The sequence below is a fragment of the Phyllostomus hastatus genome, unplaced genomic scaffold (assembly GCF_019186645.2).
Source record: "Phyllostomus hastatus isolate PE091 unplaced genomic scaffold, TTU_PhHast_1.1 phas_contig_40, whole genome shotgun sequence".
In the NCBI taxonomy this organism is placed as follows: domain Eukaryota; kingdom Metazoa; phylum Chordata; class Mammalia; order Chiroptera; family Phyllostomidae; genus Phyllostomus; species Phyllostomus hastatus.
Window position 1 is genome coordinate 20068839 of NW_025333872.1, and position 21694 is coordinate 20090532.

Consider the following 21694-nt stretch of genomic DNA (forward strand, 5'->3'; position numbering starts at 1 on the left):
TCACAAAAACCTAGGCTAGCCTTTGTCCCTGGTTACTGTGAGGTAACTTCCAAACCTTGAATTTCTTGGAGGAACTGGATCCATAGTGTATCCCTCTGACCACACCCAATCATTTATGCTAATGAGGTGACTGAGGATGGGGACTAGTCATGCCAAAAAAACCAATCATGAAATTAGGAGGGGTTGGGCTTTGATCATGTGATACCAGCTTCGAGCCTGGGGAAAGGAAGAGGCTGGAGATGGAGATGATTCAGTCAATCACGCCTACAGAATGAAACCATAGAAACAGTGTGAACATTTATGTTTAAACCAGTTTCCCTGGTTGGCAGTACTTTGAGTGCTGTTACACAACAGAGTGCTAGGGAAATGGTGCAGACCTGAAGATTTTGAAAGTTTCACATTTGAGACTATCTCAGACCTTGCCTTTTGTGTCTCTCCTTTTGCCTTATTCTGCTTTCTATCCTTTTGCTATGATGAAACTGTGATTGTAAGTATAGTGCTTTACTTAGGTATGTGGGTCGTTCTGACAAATTATCAAACCTGATGGGACAGTATAAACCATCAAATTTGTGGTCAGCTGGTTAGAAGAAACGGTGGCCTGGGGTTTCCTAAACTTGTGACTGGTTGTGATGTGAGGGCAGTTTTGGACAGAACTGTGCCCTTAACTTATGAAACACTCCTTCACCCAGTCTCTTTTGTTTGCTCTCTCCAATCTTCTCAGCAGCCTGAATCTTAGCTCTTCGCCCTGACTGGACTTGTCTCCTGGGATATCTTTCTATTGTCTGCTTCCGCACACAGCTGAGTAGGAGAGGCCTTCTCCTGAGATCTTCCCGCACAATTATAGGCTTCAGGGAGACTGACCTGTCTAGTCTATGTTATTTTTATTTTTCCTGGCACATCTTGTTCCAACTAAGCTATCAGTTTGACAAGGTACCACTGGTTAAATCAATTGTTCAAAACAAAAAGACTTTGATTTAAATCATCAATAATTATAATTACATTTTTAACTGGCATAGTTTTATCAGTTCCTATTGAGTATTCAATAAACTATGACATATTTGATAAATGAAATATTTTACATTTATTTCAGAATAATTATCTTTTTTAATCCATGACCTCTGTTAATAAACACAAAATCTTCCCAAACTCTGGAAATTATATAAAGACCTCCTAAGGCAGCAATCTCCTGGGTACATACTTCCATAGCTGGTGTATTTCCACACAGGCAAGAAAAACATATTCTTAGCTTTATAATTTGCATTGTGTACTTCGTGTTTTAAAAACAGTTCCTTTTTTCAACATTCTGACTATAAATCTATACCATTTGAATATACTTTTTGTGTATTCTTTGTTCAACCCAAGATTCTGACAATAGATCTCTCAACTCTCCCCTTCTCTTGTTAAAATGATTGCACCATTACTCAGCAGAAAAAAATGATAAAAAACCTTCCTATGCCTAGTTTTCTTGTCTTAAAAAGAGAGCTGTTAGATGCATGTGGATTATAATTTTTGTGGACCCTCTTTCTGTTGGGTAAATTTTAGACAAAATTAGCTCTGGGATTTAACTGTTTAACACGCAGTTGTTCAAAAAGGGACTAAATTCTATTTCCATTAACTAAATATTTAGTTTTTGAAGTGTGAATTTCAAATGCCAGGTTTTATAATACAAGGTTTACTGACAAAATACCTAATTTTCTAAAAGTGGTCTGCATAAAATGTGTGCTGGCTCCAAGACAGCAAATGCCTGGCAAAGATTTGACCATTCATATTAAGTTCATAGGCTACTGCTCATCATGCTCCAATGCATGCATCTATCTACATTTTATTCTCAACCTTAGTTTGTAACAGGATCACCCAGAAGTCTTTAAAACTGATCCCCAGATCTTATCCTCAAAGACTATGCTATAGCTGATCTGGGGTGGTAACTGACACATTGGTATTTTTTTCAGCACTCACCAGGTGATCTAAAATCTACAGATTTTAGGGTAATAATCTGTAGATTTAAGGTAATAATTCTCTGATCTAAAATATTGAAAAAGTATTTTCAATTTTGCCTAAAATTGCTGAATTTAGAAGTGCATAATCCAAAATATAACTGAAACTGTAAATAGAGTTATCAAAATTAGCAATGCAAGCAAGGAAGTAGTATGCATTGCTCTTTCTGATTGTTTCTTGCCCAGGCAACATAATCTTCACTTATTATTAAGATAAGCTGGATTTGAAATACACCTCATGGTAACTTCTGAAATAGTAAGAAGCAGAAAATTAAAAATTTTAAGTTAATTTTACAACTGAATTTTAAAATACAATATATTAGTCTTTCAGTTGAAAATAAAGTTCATAAATCTATATTAAAATTAAGTTGAATAAATCATAGTACCATTTTCAATAGCTTATCATGTAACAATGTCAGTATTTATAAATTCTAAGAAAAATAAATTGTTTGTATACACTAGTTTTTTAGATGAACATAAAATCTTACCCTTATTAGGAAAACTCATCTTCACTGTAAAATCGACTTTTTAAAATTTCTATTTCTATTTACTATTAAAAATAGTCTTTGCTTTGGAATCACATGGCTGGCACACTAGCCACTTAGCTTCATTTCCACTTGCTGTTTTACAGATTAATCAATGGAGGGCTTATTTTCACACTGGGAGAATAATCATTCCAGCTCCTCAACACAAAATTAATGCATTCATGTTCTGCAATTGATTTGAAGTGAGGCACTCAACTGTCCTAGAATACAGCACAAAAATTCTTTTGCTTTCACTGATTTAAAGACAGTGTATTAATATTATCCTCCTTGGTTCCACACAGCTGTCATCTAAAATGTCACTAGAGAACGAATGCATAATTAGCACTTCAGTTCATACATTAAATACATTTTAATAAATGGCTCTTTTTCTGAGAAAAGAATATTGCTGTCCATTCTTAACTGTCAGTCTTGAAGAGAATTTAGAGGGTGTTTCTTATATGAAGCATTGCTTAGCCAAGTTGATCTATGTAATGTACTTAAAATGCTTTCTTATTGAATTATGACCTAATTAGACTTATCCAAAACCACTGTAATGACTAGTAAATTAGGGAATATTTAAAAAATGCAGAAACTGATTTGAAATTTTCTTATAAGCCAAATATTCAGGTTCCAAAAGTATACTCAGGTTGCCAGAAATTTAATATTTAAGTGTTAATTAAATAATAATTTAACACCAATGAAATATTTAATAAATATTAACATATTAAATATTAATATAATAAATAATATATTGTAATTTATCCTAATATTTATTTAAATATTTAAAAGATTTATATTTATATTTCAATAAGAAGAATAGTTAATATTTAATACTAAATTTCTGCCAATACCTTGAATAATTTAATTGCTGTGAAGCCTAAAAGGATACATGATTTTCTTAGAAGTCAACATATTTGCTACTTTAATATGCATTATAGGCCCAAAGGAGACAAATGCAATTTCATCTGGTGATGTGCACACATTCAGTGTATGACAATTCAGAATGAGTGGCACACTGAATGACTGCATTTTTACTTCTAGTGGTTTATTTAAGACCATTTCTGAAGGAATTCTGAATGAGAGATGCCATCTGTGAGTCCTTTGAATGCATGACACACTTGTCCTGGAGAGCAGTCCTTCTTCCCTGCCGACCACCTTGGTTTGCCCCACTGTTCTAGAGCAGGAGAGGAGAGGAGGGAGTCCAAGGCAAGGGACCACGAGCCTCCTCATACACTGTCTGACTTTGGGGTACATCCAGGAAACAGAACTGGGGCTAGTTTCTTTGTAAAATACAGATATTCCATTGAGATGGAATATCTATCTGTACCCATAATGCAGCCAAAATATAAGAGAAAAAATACTAATTTAGCATGGAAGTGAACAAGTAAGTGGAAATGTAAGATTTATATTTTAGAACACATGTTAATTGATTTACAAGACTGTGAACTTAATTAAAGACAAACTATAAATGGGTATTAGTTAATATGTGAGGTATGAAAAATTAACAAAAACACCAACCTATAAATGACATAAATGGGTCCTCAAATCACTGTTCCACATGCACATTTGATTTTTTCTTCTGCCTTTTGGGATATCATAAGTTGAGCAACTTATCAGCAAGAACTCTGTACTTAAATCTTCCGCTGTGTAATACTTAATACCAGAAGCTACTGAATGTAATGTGTATTAATTTAATTAGACTTAAAGATTATGATGCCAAAAACTTTTTCTCGTCATTTGACTTGGTCCTTTTTCTAGTGCCTGTGTAGGACAGAGAATATGAGAATGATCCAGATCTAAAACTCATGGCCATATGGATTGATACACTAGTATTTTCTTTACTTCTCTGTTACACGAAAGAAGGGATTATCCCTCTTCAACTGAACATATTTACTGTAATTCTAATAGCACATGTGAAAATATATTAAACTCTGCATTTTTCAAGGCCTAATCCTAATGATTGGACATGGACAGCCACATGGTGATGGCTGGGGGGAGGGAGTATAAGGGGACTAAGTGGTAATGGAAAAAATACAATAAAGATTAAATAAAAAATTAAAATATTTTTAAAAAGAAGTGAAAGAAAACCTCTCTTCTTTATTTTATGATATAAACAATCTTAAAGGAATTTTTATAAAGTAGTCTAAGTTGTGTTCTCTTTCAAAGTAAATCATGCATAACAGAACAAATATTTCAAAAATTTACATATGGAACCAAGAAAGGCTCTGAATAGCAACAGCAATCCTGAGAAAGAAGAACTAAGTTGGAGGAATCATGCTACCTTAATATCAAACTATATTATAGGTCCATAGTAATCAAAACAGCTGGTACTAAGGTAAAAACAGACACACAGAACAATGGAACAGAATACAGATCCCAAAAACAAACCCAAAATTTTCTAGTCCATATTTGACAGAGGAAGCAAGCACATGCAATGGGCTAAAGATAGTCTATTCTTTAATGGTGTTGGGAAAATTGGACACATAAGTGCAGGAAAATGAAACGAGACCACTTTCTTACACCACACACAAGAATAAATTCAAAATGGATTAAAGACTTAAGTGTTAGACCCGAAACCATAAAAAATCCTAGAAGAAAACAAAACTTCGGACATTGCTCTTAGCAATATTTTATTGAATGAGAGAATATATTTGCCAATACATCTGATAAGAGGTTAATATCCAACATTTATAAAGAACTTACAAAACTCAACACCAATAAAAGGCCCAAACAGCCCAATTAAAAAAATGGGCAAAGGACTTGAATAGACACTTCTCCAAAGAGGACATACAGACGGCCAATAGACATATGAAAAAATGCTCAATATCAACAATCATCAGAGAAATACAAATGAAAACCACAGTGAGCTGTCATCTCATACCTGTCAGAATAGCTATCACCAATAAATCAACAAACAAGTGGCAGAGAGGATGTGGACAAAGGGGAACCCTTTTGCACTGTTGGTGGGAATGCGGACTGCTGCAGCCACTGTGGAAAACAGTATGGTGATACCTCAAAAAATTAAAAATAGATCTGCCTTTTGACCCAGTGATCCCACTTTTGGGAATATATCTGAAGAAACACAAAATTCTAATTCAAAAGAACATAAGCACCCCTTTGTTCACTGCAGCATTAGTTTCAATTAGCAAGGTATGGAAGCAGCCCAAGTGTGCATGAGTGAGTGAGTGGATAAAACAACTATGGGACATTACACAAAGAAATACTACTTGGTCACAAAAAAGAAGAAAATTTTACCCTTTTCAACAGTATGGATGGACCTGGAGAATCATGCTAAGTGAAATAAGCCAGAGAAAGCAAATATCATATGATATCACTCATATGTGGAATCTAATGAAGAAACTGAACTAACAAGCAAAACAGAGACAGACTCACAGATGGAGAGCAGGCTGACAATCAAGGGGGGTGGGTTAGAGGAGTGGAGGGATTGAGCAAACAGGAGAAAGGACTCATGCACATGGACAACAGTGTGGTCATTGCTGGGGGGAGGGGGTATAAGGGGACTAAATGGTAATGGAAAAATACAATAAAAATTTAAAGATGATAAAATATATAACAAAAAAGTAAGGAGTAAATTAGTGTAGTAGTATAATTTAGGGTGATTTAAATTTCCTTCTTTTTTGTTAAACTAAATTTCCTAAAGTATATGTGTATTATTTTTACAGTAAGAAAATATGTAACTTATTTTTTGTTAGTCAGACTTATGTATCTGCTTAGATTTCTAAACACCTTTGGCAAGAATTATTTTATGAAATAAAATTAATTCACATCTACATCATTTAAAACCTAGGCACTTTTGTTCAGAGTTCCTTGACCCCTGTTCTGTTGCCCAGTGCTCACCACTGATGGGCCACAGTGAGCCCAGAGGATTATGGGGCATTGGGATGAACTTGGGCTACTGGAATCCAGGCTTGTGAGCACCCCCCTTCCTCTGAAAAGAAACAGACTAACTAACTAACCAATGTAAAACCCATAGGTTACACATGTGAGCCCAGCCAGATTGCTTGACCATGGCTCCTGCATTTCCATTAGGTCTGAGAAGCAATAATTTATACTCACACTTTTTCCTATTGCTTTAGATACTATTAACATATAAAGGATAAAGTGGGTCAAATATATGGTGACAGAAGGAGATTTGACTTTAGGTGGTAAACACACAATGCAAAATGCAGATGACAGAACTGTACTTTTGAAACCTATGTAATTTTATTAACCCATGTTACCCAAATAAATTTAATTAAATACATGTAAAGAATATGGAAAGAGAAATCATCAACTCTATCGCTGCTATCGATTTCAGTGCATGTAGTACTACAAAGCAAATCGCATAGACATGATTTTTCTCAAGATAATGTGCCACATGTAAAATATAATAATGGCATTTTGCAAATGAAATTTCATTTTTAAAAAGTGATTTATAAACAATGTCTTCTTAGCATAATGTGAGCTTCAAGAAATTTTTCAGTGCAGAATGTTCAAGATTGAGAACAATGCCTCAGATTTGTCAGCCACTAAATAAATAGTTAAGAGTAATATTTTCTTTTTAAAAAATATTTTCATTTATTTGTTTTTAGGGAGAAGGGAAAGCAGAGAAACATCAGTGTGTGGTTGCCTCTTGAGTGCCCCCCTCTGGGGCCGTGGCCCACAACCCAGGCTTGTGCCCTGAGTAGGAACTGAACCAGTGGCCTTTGGTTTGTAGTCTGGCACTTAGTCCACTCTGGCACTTAGTCCACTGAACTACACCAGCCAGGGTGAGAGTAATGTTTTCTGACCTTTTATAGAACTACTGCATCACATGGCTTATAATGTGGCATAGTTTTTTATTATGAAACCATCTTTCTCAACAGTAGACAGTGAAAACCAGAGAGGGACAATGTTTATCTTGTACACCATTGTATCCTAGAGCCTGACAATACTACGTGCACTAGAGTCAAGTTGAATTCAACTAAGTTGAATGAAATAAAGAAATGCCCATATTGTTTTATTCATCTATCATTCTCAGTACCTAATCTTAGAAGGCATGTGGCTTGATTCTCATTTGATTAAGAATTTTCCTGGAACAATGGAGATATATTTTCTGCTTTGTTGAACTCAGAGAATGCTGGGGTTTCAGGCAATCTCTCGGCTCAGCCTAGATGGCCCATTGCTATAGCTTTGGAGAAGCCCTGCATTTGAGATATTATTGTGCTCATTAAAGACCAGATGATGCCTTTGACTCCTTCCCTCCAATGTGGAAAAAACATATAGAGAACAGAATTAAAGCTCTACATTCTGTGGTAGCTCACCAACCGACTGAGCTGGACCTATGCAAACTTACCCATCACCTATTATTTTTGTGAAATAAATTCTGAAAATATGTTTAAGATTTTTTTTTGGAGAACATCCTGATCTCTGAGAGCAGCAAAAGATTAGGTCAATGTGATTGATGCTAGAGAAGCTCGAGTCTGGGAAAGAGAGAGCCTGGTGCTCATTTTATAGTAATTCTTTTTTTCCCCTGTGAAATACTATAGAAAACCTTCCTCCCATTAGATTAGTAGGACAGCAGTTGGCACAATTTAGAGAAATCTCACTAAGCTGAACATCTTTTCTTTAAAGTGAATTCAAGTTTAAAGTGGCAGATCCTGTTCTTTCTCCTAGGGCCTACAGAACTCCGCCCCCCCTCAACAACAGAAACAAAATGAGACAAACTTGAATTCACATTCTGGCTATGTCATTTGCTAATTATTTAACTGAGGCAGGTTACTTAATGCCCTAAGCCTTAGTTCCTTATTTGTAAAATGCAGATAGTGGTAGGAGTGTGTACCCTGCAGGATGCTAATAGGGATTGATTATATAGATATACATATAATGTGTAATGAGGATTATCTTCCTAGTCTCTAATCCTCATTATGCATTGCTTAGCACAGAGCTATAATAGGTACTCCATGTGTGGTAGCAGCAATTAATTAATAGCATTCTAACCACTGATGAGAATATGAAAACAGAAGTTGACTTAACCTCTGTGGTTCAGTTTCCTCATTATCAAATGGAGATAAAAATACTTAATATTACAATTTACCGTATTTTGCCATATATAATGCACACATTTTTGCACAAGTTTTTGAGGGTAAAACAAGGTTGCACATTATACATGGGTACATTACATGCCATGGGTATAATAATCCTGTGTATAATGTGCACACAAATGTGGGTGTGCCTTACACACAGCAAAATACGGTATTATAAAGAAATACCTGAAGAAAATAGATACGGGCAATCAGCTTATGAATGGCAATCACTGTACTATTGGTTTACTTTTGTACTCCTACTTCTGAGCTCAGCCTGGTGATATTTCACTGAGGGAAATGAGTCGAGTTGATTTGGTGACTGAGAGTACAAGGAGGGTGTAATTCCTTCTTTTCTCCTGAAATCTGGACTGTCCAACCTCTGTCCTGATGAAGCGCTACCCCTTCTTCATGTGGAGCCCCACACAGGGAACATGCGTGGTCTCCTTTACTGCTCCCCAGAAAGAGCAATAGAGTGGCCTTGGCCTTATTTGAACAAGAACCTGGAACTGGAAACATTTAAATGAGTGTTTTTCAAGGTGGTCAACTGTTGATGCTGCAGATGTATTTTAAGAAACCAGCAACCCTTTAAAGTCATGTACTATATTTATATATTTCATAGGTACTCAGTAAAATCTTACTGAATTGAATTACAATTCAATTTTATATGGCAGGTGTGTTAATTAAGCAGTGTATTTTAATATTAACTTTATAGGCTAATATACTTGAATATTAATTCTTATGAGTCAAGCATTATCTGGCAATTTTAAGAACTAAGCACACCATGGTAAATAATTTGAAAGCTATTAATATCTGCCCTTAAAAGTTTTAAAATGTTTTAACTGTATATTTCTTTGATGTTCTTTGTGAAAGCAGGAAAGACACATGATTATTGTCAAATCAATGAGTCAGACAATGGACAGAGTGGAACATATAAGACACTATTCAGAATGCTCACTGTTGCTGTTGAAAATGATCTATCATTGTGAATAATTGCTTTTGAAATATTGATCAAAATTGATCTGTCCAATTTTCTGGCACAGGCTCCGTACATCAAATCTCACCCTGGAATTACATAAATCAATTTAGTCTGGACTTCTGTAAAAACTGGGGGGAGAAAGACAGAAGTAATTTCTGAGTTGTCAGTGACTGATGGATGTTCCGATTTCACAGTTTTAGTAAAGAGAAGGTCTTACCGTAGCTGTCATAGGCATCCTCACTTACTCCATGACCGTAGTCATAGTATTCAGGCACACTGCAACAGATTTAGACAGCAATCAATGTTACTGGAATCAGGATCCACCCAGAAACTCACATGGAATTTGAAAGCAAAATGTGTGCTAAAGTAGTATCCCAAAATCCTTTAGGCATAAAACACAGTTCTAAAGAAATAGGAAGAAAAATACAGGTTACTGACAAGGAGTGCTATAATTTTCCCATGCCACCACAGTACTTCTTTATCTCTATCCTTCAACTTATAAGTTAAATTTCCCCTAAAATACAAGTATAATCTTCAAAATTTGTCAAAGAGGAGAATTATAAAAGGTCTGTTTTCAAGAAAAGGTGGTACATAAGATGACAATCTGCTCAATAGTATATAGCTTTTAATACTGTTATCCTAAAAAAGTGCATAATTTCATCTTCACTTCCAAACACTGAAATAATATTTATACTCTTCTTTAGCCCTCCCATAGCATATCCATACAGTTCTCAAGTATATAAGCTATTTCTTCTTACTTTAACATTTTGCTAGATTCTTCTACATTTTAGTGACTGAGAAAAAGGTGTTCTTCCTCCATTTTTTACTCGAGTTATTTAAAGGCCTCCCCTAGCACGACTGTCATCACCATCAGTTCTCCCATCAAGGCATCAGTCCTATTAGCATCCAAGCATATTGCCCATCCTCACAAAGCCCTCCCTCACCCAAACAATCTCCATCACTAGATTATCCTCTTCTCTGCCCCTTCACAGCAAAACTGCCTAAAAAGAATGAACTCTGTTCACTCTTTTTCACTGACTCTTCTTTTATATGCTTTTGAAGACATTCCAGTCAAGCTGTTTTCTCCACAGAAACATCTCTTGTCAATATCTTGACACTTTCAAATCCAATGGTAAAGACTTGGTCCTCATTTTACCTTAGCACCATTTCATGCAGTTGCTCAAATTCTTCAATTGCTTTTGAGATGCCCTCACTCTTGGATCTCCTATGCTCATGTCATTTCCTCATTCTTCTCTACTGGTACCTCTTTATTTTTCCAGCCACTCAATCTTGAAGACCACTAGGGTCCAGTTTTTAGAATTTTTTTCTCTTGATGCTCCCCAGACAATCTTATCTGCTTCTATGGCTTTAATACCATCTCTATTCTGATAGTCTCCAAGTTACATGCCCAGCCTTGGCACCTCCCCTCTACTCTGGTCTCACATATCCAGTTGCCTTCTGTACATTTCCATTTGGATGTCAAACTTAACATATCAAAATATAAAATTTTTGATTTTCTTTCCAATTTAGACTTGCTCCTTTTGTATGTTTCCCATCTTTATAAATGCAACACCTTAATTAGTGTTACTCCTGCTGAAAACTTTGGAGTCTTCTCCTTTTCTCTCATATCTAATGTTTAACCCAATAGCAAATTCTTTCATTTCTACTTCCAAAATACAGCCAGAGTTTAATATTTCTAAACAACTCCACAGCTATGACTATGGTTACTTTGATTGTCTCTCATTTAAACATATAATATATCCTTCTAACTGGTCTCTATGTCCTGATTTCTTGGTTTCAATTTTCATCATAAATGTCAATGTAATTCTTATAAAATTAAATTAGATTACATTAGTTCTCTATTCAGAATTCATCAATAGCTTCCCAAATCCTTTAGAAAAAAAATTAAAAAAATCTTATTTTGCCTGTACACATTGACCCCCTAGAATTTCTTAGTCCTCTCCCACTTTCCCCTTTGCTTATGTGCTCAGGGCACTTTGGCCTCTTAGCTGCTTCCTAAACATGACAAACACATTACTGTCTCAGCACCTTTTCATCCGGTATTCCCACTACCTGGAATACACCTTTCCTAAATATTCAGTGGGCTCTTCTCTAGTTCTTTCAGAACTCACGCGAAAGTCATTTACAAAGGATTTCTCTCACGCTCTGATTAAACTAGCATTCACTCATCTTTACCATACATTGAGGATCTTAGTATTTATCAATTACATCTGTACATATTATATACATACAAACACACATTTGTCTATTCCCTTATTTGATGTTTCCCACTTCTGGAATGTAAACACTCCCTGGTATAGGATTTGATTTGTCATTAGTTCACTGCTCTCATTGTTCCAGGCTGATTGGTCTAGAAGAATGTTTGACACATAATAGCTGCTCAATAAATATTTATGGAATAAAAGATTGTATTGCTCATAAGAAAATTAGGCACCATTTACATACTATAAAAAAGTGATACTACACAAAAAGTGGAAATTATTTTATTTGAGCTTAGTATTGCATAGTGAAAGTCCAGGCTCATGGATATAGAAGAAATATAACACAAGGGAAGGAGTAATTATGAAGAGTATTCATTCTACAGGATATGCTTATTGATTCATTTATCTCATAAATGTTTGTTGAGTACCCACTATATGCTTGAAGTTCTTCTGGGTGCTGATGATACAGTAACAAAAAAGAAAGACCTCTCCTTCAATGACTAAGACAAGGTCCTTTGAGATGTGGCCACTGTGTCCTTCTCAAGGTACAAGGTTGAACCTTTCTCACATATACAAATTGCCTGGCCACCCTAGAGGACTATTAGGATAAATTATTTGTAAACACAAATCATAATCATTTTATTTCATTAGATGTTACATTTAGGATTTGCAGTTTGCACTGATAAATGCCCCACCCTGAACATCTTTGCTGAGATTAAAAACAAGAAAAAAGAAGATAATTCTGGTTGACTTCACTTATCAGTTCAAAAAAGTATTTTGGAAGGTTTGGTAGATATTGAGAGCAATACATAAATTAAGTCTCATATTTTGGAGGCCCAAACTCAAATGTGTGAACTGTAAAAGACATATTATTTGCTTAATTCTTTTGCTAGTGTTTTTAATAACATCTTGCAGTGAAAGAAAGGCCCCACTACTATTAAATGCTCTTTTCTTATTGATTTAAACCTTCTTTTTTATTCTTTCACTCCTTCTATCACTTGATTTTTTGAATCAAATTTTTTTAAATGGGGAAGTATTAGACAAGAAACTATTTGGTTGGCCAAAAAGTTGGTAAGATGGTTCTACTAGTGCTTAATTGTCTTTACCTTCATTCAAAACAATTTTGTTGGGCTGTATCACGACAGCTGTCATAACTGTGTGCATTAATTAACACTTACCAAAATTAGTGAATTTTTGTGTAATTAATTTAATATTTAAGATGGGAGAAAATGAAACATTTATGCTTTATTATTTCAAGAAAAGTAAAAATGCAACTGAAATACAAAAAAAAGGATTTGTGCAGTGTATGGAAAAGGTGCTGCAACTGATTGAACATGTGGAACATGGTTTGCAAAGTTTTATGCTGTAGATTTTTCACTGTATGATGTTCCATGGTCGGGGCAGACCAGTTGAAGGTGATAGCGATCAAATTGAGACATTAATTGAGAACAATCAACATTCTACCCCACAGGAGATAGACAACATGCTCAAAATATCCAAATCAATACAGTTATTGGTGAAAATGAAAAGCATGTCATTTATTTTATGGAAAAAATATATGGACTTTTTGGCCAACCCAATAAATAATTTGTCTCTTTGAAACTCTCCTTCCTCTCCCCTCAAAGAAGCAATAATAGCTGTGATAACAATAAAAATGTATATCTAATACAACTCTAGCACTTAATACAGGCCAAACACTGCTAAGAGCTTTACATACTTTCTCCTGTATAATCATCATAATAGTTTTTGAATTGGCATTAAGCAAAGTACAGAAGAAGAAATCTATGTTTAGTTGATTAAATCACTGGTCCTAAGCTAGCCAGACCTTCTGTGGTGAGGCTGAGATCTGAACCTTGATGTGTCTGATGACAGAATGCATATGGACATTTTAAAGTGGGATTATTTGTTTTGGTGTTGAGTTGTATAACTCCTTTATAAATTTTGGATATGAACCTTTTATCAGATGTATCATTGGTGAATATCATCTCCCATTTGGTGGGTTGTCTTTTCATTTTGCTGTTGGTTTCTTCTGTGACAGCATGGATGGACCTGGGGCTATTATGCTAAGTGAAAGGCAAATACCATATGATTTCACTAATGTGTGGAATCTAACAAACAAAATAAACAAAGAAACAAAATACAAACAGATTCATAGTTACAGTGAACAGACTGACAGCTGTCAGAGGGAAGGAGAGCTGGGTGAAAAAGGGGAAGAGATTAGGAAAAAACTCAAAAACAGACAACAATATGGTCATTACCACATGGAAAGGGGGTGAAGGGTAGAAGAGGGTAAATGGGGGATAAATGTTTACAAAAGGAGACTTCACTTTGGGTAGTGAACATACAATACTATATACAGATGATGTATTATACAATTGTACACTTGAAACCTATATAATTTTATTAACCAATGTCATCCCAGTAACTTCAATAAAGATTTTTTAAAAAGAACTCACATTGATAATTTATCATTTATCTAGTTCACCATGTATATTCAAACAATCATTCTCAACTTTATCTGCATAATACAAGACAAAAAACACGGGAAATTAGAAAGATCAGATGAGATCTGAGCCCCCACTATATTTACCTTCTTCTCAGGAAAATCCAGCTACCATCAAGAACAAGGGCCTATCCCAAACACATAAAATTCTCTACACATTCTCATTCTTTTCTCAATTATTTCCTCCTCTGGGAAGTGTTCTCAGATCTCAGAAGACCCTGCAATGTGTTCTGACAATGCAGAGGTCTGTCCAGCAAGTATCCAGCAATATAATAATGAAAAATAGAGACATTTATTGAACAAGATACAAGAAACATTGCACACAGGACAATGAAGCCTCTGTCCCCTTCAAAGTAGGCCCCTTGGGACCTCACACAATTCTCCCAGTCACCATTGGCTGCTGCATCTTATTTCCCTGAATTTCATCGACATTCTGAAAAGAAAGAGGTGACACTCTTTCTTTTCAAAGGTGATTTTAGTTCAGGGAAAAACCAGAAGTTGTAGGACTCCAAATCTGGGCTATAAGGGGCCTGAGTCACCTGGATAATTTGATGCTTTGCCAAAAAACTCTGCACAATCCATGATGCGCGAATGTGCACATTGTTGTGATGAATCTGCTAACCACCAGTTGCTCACCCTGTGGCCTTCTGAGTCACCCAAATAGTTTCAGCAGAGGACTGATCAAGCTTCACCCAAAATTTGATGCAGATTTGTTGCTCTCCTTGCTCAGTCATTTTGCATGTGATGACCACACAGTACACATGCTCACTCAAAGGCATCTACCACTCCCACGGACTAGTATAGTGAAGTTGTCATTGTTCATGTGTGTGAATTCCAGCCCACTCTCTTTGGCTGCCAGGTTACATCAATGATGTGTAAAACATTTTTGTTGTATTAACAGTGGCAGGACTTTTTCTGGACAGACCTTGTATGGCCCCTACATATAGCATTGCCATTGTTACAATTTCACCTTTATATGTGCTATTTTTTTACTTGTCTGTCTTCCTAATTGAAATGTGGTTTCTGTGAGATCAGGGCTATTTGGATCATATTGTATTCACAGGCAGTACCCAGTGTATCACACATAGTAAATATTCAAAAAATATTAACCAAATAAATGAATTGAAGTCTTGCAACTGACGAACGAGCTTTGTATTCATACCAATTCTAAACAGCTGTCATCTAACCTGAAAGCGTCATCCAACAATCCATTGCATTGATTACCACCGGTCACTCTCTGTGTTCTCTCCTCTAGACTCCCCTTGCTATCTGGGAAACCTAATGCCATCTTACTTCACTGAGCCCTAATCATTCAGTTCTACTTGAAACACACTCTCTACTTTCCTTTACCAATTTCTTTGTTCCTTCCATAACTTAACTTCAATTACAGTCAACCCTGTAAAAAAAAAACTATTTTATATATGTATATGAAATGTAGTCAGTCCTCTAACTATATATAAGAGATGTATGAGAGAACTAAAATTTTTGAGATGTTTGTATCAGGGAAAGTAGATTTGGCATTTAATTAGAAAGCTTCTAGGTGAGAGAATAAAAGATGCTACAAAAGAACAAAAAATTATCTAGGGAAATTATACAAAGTGCCTTTAAGCTATGGTAATCTGAGCCTTACATTTTAAAATATGATGATTTTGAGTTTATTTTCTCCTTTTCAACTTTCTATGGAATTGAGAGTGAAAAATTTGTCTTCTGTTTACCTAGAAAATGGTGACCACATGAAATCATGAAGTCATTCAATAAATATTTATTGAGCACAACTGCCATCTGGGATACAAAGAGAAAAAGATATAGTAATATATCATTAATTTTTTTCAAAATTTTATTTCTCCCACCTCCACCTCTCACATCTGGCAACCACCATTCTGTTCTCTGTATCTATAAACTTGCTTTTTTTTATTTTAAGATTTCACATGTAAGAAATTATGCATGTCTTTCTCCTTCTGTTTTATTTTACTTAGATAATGCCTTTAAGGTTCAACTATGTTGTTGCAAAAGGCAATATTTCCTTCTTTTTATGATGGAATAATATTCCATTGGGTGTATTTATTTCACAATTTCTATATCTATTCACCCATTGATGGACACTGAGATTGTTTCTATATCTTGGATATTGTATTGTAAATAGGGCTGTAAATAACATGGGGGTGTATATAGCATTTTTGAATTAGTATTTTTGTTTTCTTAGGACAAATACCTAGATGTAGAATTGCAGTATCATATCGTGAATTTATTTTTAATTTTTGAGGTACTTCCACACTGCATAGTGGCTGCATCAATCCACATTCCTAATAATAGTCTACAGAGGTTCTGTTTTCTCTACTTCCCCTCCAACCATTGTTATTTCTTGTCTCTTTGATCATATCCATTTTAACAGGTGTAAAGTGATATTTCATTGTGGTTTTGACTTTAATTTTTCCTGATGTTAATGCTGTAGAGCATTTTTTCATGTACCTGTTGGCCACCTATATGTCTTCCTTGGAATAATGTTCATTTGGACCTTCTGCCCATGTTTATTTCACTTCTAATTTAATCTTTACTGTATTTTTGCCATTGCCATTTAGTCCCTATATCTTTTCCCCTCAGCAATCACCACACTGTTGTTCATTTCTATGAGTCCTTTATCCTTTTTGCTCTATCCCTCCATCCCCTAACCTACTCCTCTAGCTGTCATCTGTTCTCCATCTCTAAGTCTGTCTCTGTTTTGCTTGTTAGTTCAGTTTGTTCATTAGATTCCACATATGAGTGAAATCATATGATATTTGTCTTTCTCTACTGGCTTATTTCATTTAGCATAATATTCTCCAGGTCTATCCATGCTGTCACAAAGAGCAATATTTTCTTTTTTATGGCCGAGTAGTATTCCATTGTGTAAATGTCCCATAGTTGTTTTATCCACTCATCTACTGATGGACACTTGGGCTGCTTCCATACCTTGGTGATTGTAAATAATGCTGCAGTGAACAAAGGGGTGCTTATGTTCTTTTGAATTAGCATTTTATATTCCTTCAGATATATTCCCAGAAGTGGAATTGCTGGGTCAGAAGGCAGATCCACTCTTAATTTTTTGAGGTATCTTCATACTGCTTTCCATAGTGGCTGGAACAATTTGCATTCCCACCAACAGTGCATAAGGGTTCCCTTTCCTCCACATCGTCACCAACATTTGTTGTTTGTTAACTTATTGATGATAGCAATTTTGACAGGTGTGAGATGATATCTCTCTGTGGTTTTCATCTGCATTTCTCTGATGAATAGTGGCACTGAGCATCTTTTCATATGTCTATGGACCATCTGTATGTACTCTTAGAAGAAGTGTCTATTCAGGTCCTTTGCCCAATTTTCAATTGGGTTGCTTGTTTTTTTGGTGTTGAGTTCTATAAGTTCTTTATAAATTTTGGATATTAACCTCTTATCAGATGTACCGGTAAATATTTTTTTCTCTTCTGTCCATTTTGAAATTGAACTATATGTGTTTTTTTTGCAATTGGGTTGTATCATTTCTTTATAAATTTTGGACATTAGCCCCTTATCAGATATATGATTTGCAAACATTTTGTCTGATTCAGTAGGTTGCTTTTTCATTTTGTTGATGGTTCCTTTGCTGTGTAGAAACTTTTTAGTATGATGGATGTAGTCCAACCTTTTTTTTTTTTTTTTGCTTTTGGTATCATATTAAAAAAAATCACCTCCATAATCAATGTCAAGGAGCTTACTGTCTCTGCTTTCTTCTAGGATTTTTATGATTTCAGGTCTTACATTCAAGTCTTTGATCCATTTTGAGTCAATTTTTGTGTATAGTGTAAGATGGTGGTCGAGTTTCACTATATTGACCATATATATGTGCATTTATTCCTAGGCTCTCTATGCTGTTTCATTGATCTGTTTTTATGATCTGTATTAATCAATACCATACTGTTTTGATTATTATAGTTTTTAAATATTATTTGAAATCAAAGAGTATAATGCCTTCAGTTTTGTTCTTATTTCTCAAGATTGTGTTGGATATTCAGGTTTGTGGTTCCAAACAAATTTTAAAATTATTTGTTCTGTTTCTTTGAAAAATGTCATTGGAATTTTGATAGAGATTGCACTTAATCTATAGATTGCTTTGGGTAGTATGGAAATTTTAACAATATTGATTCTTAAGCTCCATGAGAGTGAAACATCTTTGCATTTATTTGTGTCTTCCTCAATTTCTTTCATTAATGTCTTGCAGCTTTTGATATACAGGTGTTTCACTTTTTTGGTTAAATTTATTCCTAGGTCTTATTTTCAATAGAATTATAAATGGTATTATTATTTGTTATTTATTTTTTCTGATAGTTCATTATTCGTGTATATAAATAAAACAGATTTTTGCATGTTGATTTTTTATCCTGGAACTTTACTAATTATGTTTATTAGTTCTAACAGTTTTTGATGGAGTTTTTAAGGTTTTTATATATATATATACATATTACCATGTCATCTGCAAGTAGTGATATTTTTACTTCTTTCTTTCCAATTTTGATGACCTTTACTTATTTTTCTAGCCTAATTGCTCTGACTAGACTTCCAAGGCTGTGTTAAATAAAAGTGGTGAGAGTGAGCACTTTGCAGAGGTGAGTTACAGAGATGAGGCTGGTGAGAGAAGGGCAGCTGGCACAGATTTTTTTCCATGCCAAACCCTAAGTGTAGTCTTTCCTGAGGCTGTATCTTGGGCTCACTTCCCTCTCTGTCTGTATTGTACATCTTTTCTGTCAGATCTTTTCTTCAGCCTTCACTGATCACAGTCTATATAATGTCTAGAAAGAAATTTCCAATATAAAAATAAAAGAATCTCCACATTAACATCAAGTAGCACAGCTGTCTCAGAGTACTCATCACAGTATTGTAAAGGTTAAAAATGTACATTTTCACCCAAATATTAAATGCTAATTATTGAATTAAATTTAAGTAACACAGTAATTTAAAAAAAAGTATTAATTTATTTGAAAGAAACCTTAAATTTTGATAACTAAATTGCACAAATAAGCACTGGTCTCTGAATCCACTGTCATGCTTAGTTCCGTAAGTAGATAGGAGACTCATAGTATTCATTGGGCTGTTACCAATTGATTTCAAGGTTTTGAAATGAAATAGTGTGAATTATTAAAGCAGATAGATATAAAACACAATTAGATGAAATTAATTATAAGGATAAAGCATTGGAAAGAAAATGTGTCTGTGCATTTGTGTAACTCGTAAAAATGAGTGAACATCTCTCTCTCTCTCTCTCTATATATATATAGATATATATAGAGAGAGAGTTTAAAATTCTTAATCTCCTACTTTCAGATTAAAATCATGACTACCAATACCATTGGAATAAATAAGACATTTAAAAATTAAAACTGTAGAGCTTAAATTATTTAGCCACCATTATGTGTATATATTTTATATATTTCATTTTCATTCAGGAATTTTAATATTTATTCTGATGACAACTAGAGAATTAAAACATACAAGTTAACCTTCCTGATATTAGAAATTAGTATTCACATATATGATCATTTGCTTTGTTGAAAGTTCACTATCACTGCATTCACATTGTCAGTAAATAAAAACTTAGTATAAAAACAAAGCACATTGAACCCTTAAATTATTCTCTATAACTTTTATTTTATAGAATTTAGTATAGAAATAATCAGAGTAGATTTAAAAGAAATGAAACTCCATTTAAAAACTTTTTTTTACAAATTAAAATATTTGATAATTTGTGTACAACAATATTGAATGAAATATGTTCTTCTTGTGTGTATATGTTTCAACTAAATTGCAAATACTCTTTTTCATGCTTTAATATCAGTGGTTCTCACAGAGTTATAACAATGAAAAAGATCAATTCTTTAGATTCTGTATTTCTAAGGTGTCTTTAAAATTCCATCAAGATGGCATAAATAGTTTTGAAATTATTTTGCAATTTTTGTTGAATCATTTATTTATCACATTCAATTAATAGTGTCAACAGAAACAGAACTGCCATGTTTTCAAATAAATATAAATTTGTATATTCCAAAATTAAGTAGTAAACTATATATATTGAACATAGGTACATGAATGAGTAGATAGATAAACAGAAAGACAGATAAATGGATAGATAGATAGATAGATAGATAGACAGATAGATAGATGATAGATAGATAATGTATAGGTAGATAAATGCAATAACCCACCACAATAATTTTTTTGGCCAGTTTGTTTTGAGAAAGTCAAATCACTCCCACTCAAAGATTCACTATGAGACATAATGCTCATTCACTATGAGCATTATGAGAAAGAGTCCACAATTTCAGGAGAACAGTAAAGCCTCCATTCTCCGATCCATTTGGAGGTAAATCAGTATTCTTCAAGGAAAGATACACAGAATACAAAGAAAAAGGTATCTGAACTTAAATTCAGAGCTGCTATTTTTATTGAGTATGCACTTTAGACAAATCATTTAATCCCTGTGAACTCCAATTTCATCACCTTTAATATAGCAATAATGATATCTACCTCAAGTATTAATGAGATAACCTGTGACAGCCCCCTGGGAACTGCCTGGTACAGAGCAGACACTCAATAAATACTAATAATGGGTGACTGTCCAATCAATGAAGGCATAGACATAAAACTCCTCTTTTTCATACTCATAAAGGTTGCAGTGCTGATAGAGATTTCATCTTCTTGAAATATTCTGAAACATGACATAACCATACATGCCCTCTTAAGTTTCAGTTGATGGAATTTAATGTTCACAGGATGAAATATAGGCTGATTATTCATGAGGGAAGTGACATATTTGTTCTGCTCATAGATTAAGGATCAAGATAGATGATCTATATAAGGCATCTAGGGTAGAATTATGATCAGCTTTGCAATGATGTCCTTTATGGAAAATGGATGTTTTGAGAATGCAGTTTCATGCCCCAAATGAGAGAGAAATACACTTAAATATATTCTTGCTTTTTGGCTTCAACACTGCACATACATTTCTACAAATGGTCTCTTTTCATAGATACTCTTTAATCAATTTTTCTAATTTAACTTGTGTTTTTGCTTACTTTTAACCTTTATTACATAAATGAGGGGTGAGCAATCTTATAACAAAACATTAATCTTCTGTTTTACTATGTGGAATTTTAATTTAAACATAGCATTTTTTCTATAAATAAGACCTTCAACTGGCTGATTAATTGAGCTCACTGGTACAAGACATTATTAAATGAACTGTTACAGGCCTTTGGTACAAATACACAGAAGCTATTGAACCTTAGTTTAAAATGGACATAATTTTAACTGCATACACATTATTTCTTTGGTTAAATCATAATTCATGAGTATCAGCAAGATTTCAGTACTATAGACACAAACATATTTTCTAGTTATTTC

General features: G+C 34.2%; 1 protein-coding gene across 2 annotated transcripts in view; it reads right to left on the reverse strand.

The window, feature by feature from the left end:
- KHDRBS2 (KH RNA binding domain containing, signal transduction associated 2) overlaps positions 1-21694 on the reverse strand; it is a 546662-nt gene that overhangs the window by 26204 nt on the left and 498764 nt on the right. For both annotated transcript variants that reach the window (XR_006786163.1, XM_045843530.1), the window contains exon 8: positions 9777-9835. Coding sequence is in view for 1 of the 2 variants with exons in the window: in XM_045843530.1 (XP_045699486.1) it covers positions 9777-9835 (59 nt within the window). In the remaining variant the exon portion in view is untranslated. The remainder of the gene's footprint in view (positions 1-9776; positions 9836-21694) is intronic.